This window comes from Podarcis vaucheri (assembly GCF_965113315.1).
Source record: "Podarcis vaucheri genome assembly, chromosome: 1".
NCBI classification, from domain to species: Eukaryota; Metazoa; Chordata; class Lepidosauria; order Squamata; family Lacertidae; genus Podarcis; species Podarcis vaucheri.
In genome coordinates, this window is record NC_138759.1 from 17090979 (window position 1) to 17096938 (window position 5960).

A 5960-nucleotide genomic window follows, 5' to 3' on the forward strand; every position below is an offset into this window, starting at 1 on the left:
GGAGGGCTACCACTGCCCTCATCCCACAGCACTGTCAGCCATGCTGGCTGGAGTGAAAGGCTCTCCCATCCATGCACAAACATTTTCAGGACTGAGACATCCAAAGAGTAACTCTCAGGGCACCCATTTAAAAACATACCCCACCCAGCTAAATGCAAGGAGCTGACTGCACTTTAGAGCAGGGCTCTCTGCTTTGTTCAGGGTCACCTCCACACAGTCATGGCTTCCCCCAAAGAATCTTGGGAATTGTAGTTTGCTCCCCCACCGAGCTACAATTCCCAGCACTCTGTAACAAACTACAGTTCCCAGGATTTTGGGAGGAAGCCATGTGACCCAGGAGACAGAAGAACAACAACAGAGAGGAGGCGTTTTGCACACTCTTACATTTCAGTTAGAAAGATCCAAATCAGGCATGTCTTTTACTCAATAATCTTTATTAATAATGTTATAAAAAGTTCATAAAAAATGGACGTTTTACAAAAAAAAGGAAAAGTACAACAAACGGAGAGGTCACATAAATAAACATTCTTTTCTTTTTTTGCTTTTGTTTTAAACTGGTCATTCTAATATTTCAGATCATCAGACGCGATTTCCTGGCATCGGGATCACCATTTCGAAACCGGTCATCACACAGAAACATTAGGAATCCCAGCGAAGAGTTTTGCTAGGACGGCGGAAGATCACTCGGGCGCAGAGGAAACTTTGTCCTAGACAACATGACACACGTGCGAGGCAGAACTCGGATCCCGCCGGAACATACACCCAGACACAAACAAACAAACAGCGCGTGTTGCGCGCACTCAGGTTCCAATCCTATCGGCACACTTAACCAAATATGCACTCATCAGGTTGCACAGACACCCAGAAACTTCCACCCAAGTAGTAAACGCTGCTTTTCTCCCCCCACACAAGAGAGAGATCTATTCATCCACCCACGCAATTTATTTGTTGTTGTGTTGGTTTTTTTTAAAAAAGGAAAAAAATTAAAAGCGCACGTAGAAATGAATGTTAATAACAAATGCTCGGCAAATCAACATGATTCGAATAGTGGAAATAGTCACGGGGCACGTCTTGCATGAAAACTCACGCAGGAGCCTTTGGGGAGTCGCAGGTTCGAGGAAAATGGGAGACACCTCTCTCCTCCCGGTCGGAGGGTCTCCCACCATGCCCTCTCCCCACCCTATATCCCGCCGCCTGCGGCCCCTTCCTACACCTGGACGACCACCGTGCTGGGCCCCCCCTGGAGGCGGCGCTTGTACTGGTCGAGCCAGCGCCTGAGTTCGGAGATCTTGTAGCCCTCGGGCCCTCGGCCCCCTTGGTACATCACCTTTTGCTCCTGGATGATGTAGAGGCGCTCGAAGTACGCCCCGTAGGCGGCGCTCGAGGCATTGTCCATGGTGTCGACGGCGAGCGGGCAGCCCGGCGCGCCTTCCTGCATGAGCTGCGCCGCGCGCAGCCTGTCCTGGAGGCACTGGTGCTTGGGGATGTCGTAGGCGGCGTCCGAGCTGACCCAGCCGTCCGAAGGGTGCGCCTCCTCGATGTACACCAGCAGGAAGTCGGCGACGTCCACGAAGCGCGCGGCCAGGCTCTCGAAAGCGCGCAGGCGCGCCATGAAGGGCGGTCAGGTGCAGCTGCCGAAGTTGAGGATCAGCGGCCGCTTGCCCCGCGCGTAGTCGAGGATGCGCAGCCGCGTGCGCCCGTCCAGCTGGATCACCTCCGGGTTGGGCGCCGCCGCGCCCACGTGCGCCGCCTTGAAGAAGTCCATCTTCTGGCCGTGCCACACCGCCTTGAGCGACTCCAGCGTGAACATGCGGTTCGAGTCGGAGACGCACAGCGGAGGGTCGTCCGGAGGGGGCCCCGAGGAGCAGCTCGCCTCCTCCTCTTCTTCTTCTTCCGACGCCGCCGCCGCCGCCTCTCCGGCCACCGCCGGCGGCGTGGTCAGCAAGAGCTTCTTGCGAATGCAGAGGAAATCGAGGAGCCAGAGCATCACGGCCGTCAGGAGGAAGCGCGGCAGGAGCAGCACGCAGGCGGCCACCTGGCTGAGCGCTTGCAAGGTGTGGGCGCCCATGGAGTGGAGCATCGCCGGAGCCGCGGCTACGGCCAGGGGCGCGCCAGCCGCCCGGAGCCCCTCGCCACCACGCCGCCTCTCCCTCGCGCCGCCACTCCTCCGGGTGGCTTAGCCGCTGAGATCCCGCTTCTCCTTAAGCCCATTTTATAGTCGGGGATTTAAATGAAAAAGTGACTCCACCTCCGGCCAGAACCCGCCCCCTTTGGAACTTGAGCCTGGGGATTACCTACCCCTCCAGTCCAGTGACCTAAAAATATGGTGGCCAAGAGAGGAAGAAGAGAAAGAAAAAGGAAAGGCGCGCGGGAGGGTAGGGGGTGGGGGCTGGCATGGGAGGGAGGGAGGGAGGAGGAAGAGGAGGAGGAGGAGGAAGAGTCGGATCCGACGGGGCCAGGAAGCCGGCGGGACGTGCCAGCGCGCAGGGAGCAGCCGCCGCCAGGCAAGCCAGACGCCCGCCCGCTCGCCCGCCCTGCCGGAAGGGACGCTCAGGGGCTTCTCGGGGGAAGAGGGCAGGCCGGGCGCGGCGGGAGGAAAGCGGCGCCACAGGCACCCGAGAGGGACCCCCGCCTCGCGTGGGGCAGGCAGCCCGTTCGCGGTCCGACCCGTATGGGGAGGCGGATCAGCCCCAGGCAGGGCGCGAGGGCAGCGGACGCAGACCCCCCCCCCCCCGAGAGAGGCGCTGGCTGGGTTACGGGAAGCGGCTCCCCGCGCTGCAAGCGAGCAAACTCGGCCAAGTTTGCCCCCCTCTGTCGCTTCCCTCTGTGTCTCCCCGGCGTGCAGTCCACGCGAGGCGGGGAAGCCAAGTTCCGACGCCGAGAGTTTTCTCCATCCTTTTACCCCCACCCCCCACCCCGCCGACCGCGGGACCCAAAGCGGAGGTGATCCAGCTGGATCAGCAGCAACCGACAAACTTTCCGCAGCCCCATTCCCCGCCCCTTAGAGCGCCGCAAACTGCCCCTCGCCTCCTATTTTGCCGGCAAACATTGCAAGCCCGAAGAACGCTAAAAAGATCAATTACTTAAGAAAAGCGGGTGGCGGTGGGGTTTACCGTGTCGTTCCCGAGTTGTCTCCTCATTTTTTATTTTTTATTGCAAGCGATCTCTCCCGTGCTCATTCCGCCTTCAGGCGCCGCTTGCTCTCAGCCTTCAGGGTGGCGGCCGACAGCCCTGATCCCGGCAGGAAAGGGGTTAATGCTTGGTTAGTGACCTCTCGGTGCCGCTCCAGCATTAAACCTGTTGACCGGAGCGAAATCCACAAGAGTTAAGAGTTAAAACCGCAAGGTGGCTTTTTGGGGGAGCAACCACTAGGGGTAGCTGTTGGCTGAAGGCTGGAGGCGAAGCTACTAGCTACTAGCTGCCTGCTGCTGCTGCTGCGAGTGGGTATTTATGTCCCCCCTCACTTCCTCCAGGTCTAAATAATCGTATTCCTAGTTGGCAGTTTTCCCTTAACCCAAGAAGCCTAGGACATTTGCTCACTGTGCCCAAAACTATATAAAAGTTCAGTGAACTCATGCTAGCTCCAGGTTGATCTGTTAGGGTAAAAGGTAAAGAACCCCTGGGTGGTTCAGTCGAATTTGGCTGTAGGGTGTGGCACTCATCTTGCTTCTCAGGTTGAGAGAGCCGGCATTTGTGCACAGACACTGGCGGAGGAAGAGGAGTGCGGGGGGAGCGCACTGCCCCTGGCTGCGTGATCCTGGTGTGGCACCATCGCGGCTGTCCCCCCTGCCCGCGCTGGGCACCAGGCCTGGCAGGCGGTGTGCCACACCCCCAGGACGCGCGCCATGCACCTGCGGGCGATATGCCGTGCCCCCAGACACCCACCAGCCCCACCCCCGCCTGCTCTCCCCCCCCTGGTGCCGGAGCATGAAGCACCGCCACTGTCCACAGACAGCTTTCCGGGTCATGTGGCCAGCGTGACTAAACTGCTAGGGACACACGGAGGAGTGTCAGAGCGCACGGAAACACCGTTTACCTTCCTGCCGCAGCTGTACCTATTTATCTACTTGCCCTGGTGTGCTTTTGAACTTCTAGTTGGCAGAAACTGGGACAGAGCCACAGGAGCTCATCCCCGTCACGCGGATTCGAACCGCCGACCTTCCGATTGGCAACCCCAAGAGGCTCAGTGGATTAGACCGCAGTGCCACCCACGATGGGCATGTTGCACAAATACACAGAGCCACCTTCCGCATAGTCACAAGGCCACTGGTCCAACACCTTCAGTGCTTCAACTGGCAGCTCCTGTTCTCAAAGCACACACCTTTCCCATCATCTGCTGCCTGGTCACAGGAGCGTAGGACATGGGATCAGGGCCATCTTAAGCATATCTGGTGCCATGCTGCGAAGATCCCTCTGGCACCCCCCCTTTCCCAGAGTTGGCGACCTTTTTTAGGGAGGATGGCACTGCTGGCGACAAGCCCAGCTTTGCGGAGCTGGGGGAGGCGGGCAGCAGCTGGAGGGCAGTGGCAGAGCTTCATGCACTGGCACCGGGGGTGGGGGGGTGGAGAGTAGGTGGGGTGGGGTGCACTACCCGCAGGGGCAGGACGTGCATCCTGGGGGTGTGGTGCACTGCTTGCAGGGGTGGGGTGCCCAGCGCAGGTGGGGGCAGCCACAATGGCACCCTGGCACCTCCCCCCCATTCCTCTGCCAGTGCTGGAGGCTGGGCAGCTCCTCCGGAGGGGAAGAGGTGGAGTCTGGATGCAGCGGCTCCCGGCTCAGCTGGCTGCTTCATGCCATGGTGGCCACGGCAGGTGGAGGCTCTGGGCATGGTGCTGCTTCAGCGCAGCATGGCGGAGGCAGGCGAGGGCGGCAAGCTGATGCTGGGAGGTGCCACATCCAGCCTCCGCCTCTTCCCTGGTGCCCTCCAGAACTTGGCGCCCTGCCACTAGCCTCTATGGGTAAGACACCCCTGCATAGGCTTGTACTACCTCAGACCATTGGTCCATCTAGTTACAGGGAGCCAGGCAGAGGGCCTTCTCGGTAGTGGTGCCCACCCTGTGGAACACCCTCCCGTCTGCTATCAAGGAGATAAGTGACTGCTTTCTAAAGTAACCTTTAGAAGACATCTGAAAGCAGCCCTGTATTGGGAAGCTTTTAATCTTTTATTATGTTTTTGGATATGTTGGAACTTGCCCAGAGTGGCTGGGGCAACCCAGTCAGATGGACAGGGTTATTATTGTTAGTTCAGTATTGCCTAGTTGGCACCAGCTCTCCCCAGGGTTTCAGAAAGGGGGTTCTCGCAATTGCAGAGGGTTCATTAAACCATTCTTAAGAATTTGTAGCTCTGTGAGGGGAACGGGGGTCTCCTAACAACTCTCAGCACCCTTAACAAACTGCAGCTCCCAGAATTCTTGGGAGCCATGACTGTTCAAAGTGGTATTATGGTGCTTTGAATGTATGATACAAATATGGTCTATGACTCTGTGGCCTGGGAGCATGCACTCTTGGCCAGAAGCTGAGATGTAGCCTTCCGCAGCCATGCTGGGTGGGACTTGTTGGAGTTGCCCTCCAAAACATTTGCAGAAAGCTGTCTGGCAGGTATGGACAATCTTCGGCTCTCCTGATGTTGCTGAGCCACAACTCCTGTCACTTCACTCCTGGCTATCGGCTGTGCTTTCTGTGGCTGATGCGAGTTTTCATCCAGCTATTTTGGGCCCAAAGATTCCCCACACCTGCTGTATAGTGTAGATGTGACCATTATTTGCAAAGGGAAATGGAAGTTTGATCTGGAGCATGAATAACTGTGGAGGGATGATAGCTTAGTGGCAGAGCACATGTTCGCCTGCAGAAGTTCCCAGGTCCAGCCTCCGGCATCTTCAGTTAAAAGGAGAAGGTGGCATCAGTGCAAAAAAGACCTTTGCCTGGAGAACCACTGTCAGCCTGGGTAGAAAAATCTGGCC

The 5960-nt window shown here is 57.8% G+C and overlaps 1 protein-coding gene across 1 annotated transcript; it reads right to left on the minus strand.

The window, feature by feature from the left end:
- Nucleotides 1-415: 415 nt before the first annotated feature.
- On the minus strand, nucleotides 416-2361 carry DIO3 (iodothyronine deiodinase 3). The gene has a single exon (XM_082215244.1). The coding sequence runs from the start codon at nucleotides 2078-2080 to the stop codon at nucleotides 1208-1210; it is 873 nt and encodes a 290-aa protein (XP_082071370.1). The 5' UTR covers nucleotides 2081-2361; the 3' UTR covers nucleotides 416-1207.
- Nucleotides 2362-5960: the final 3599 nt, after the last annotated feature.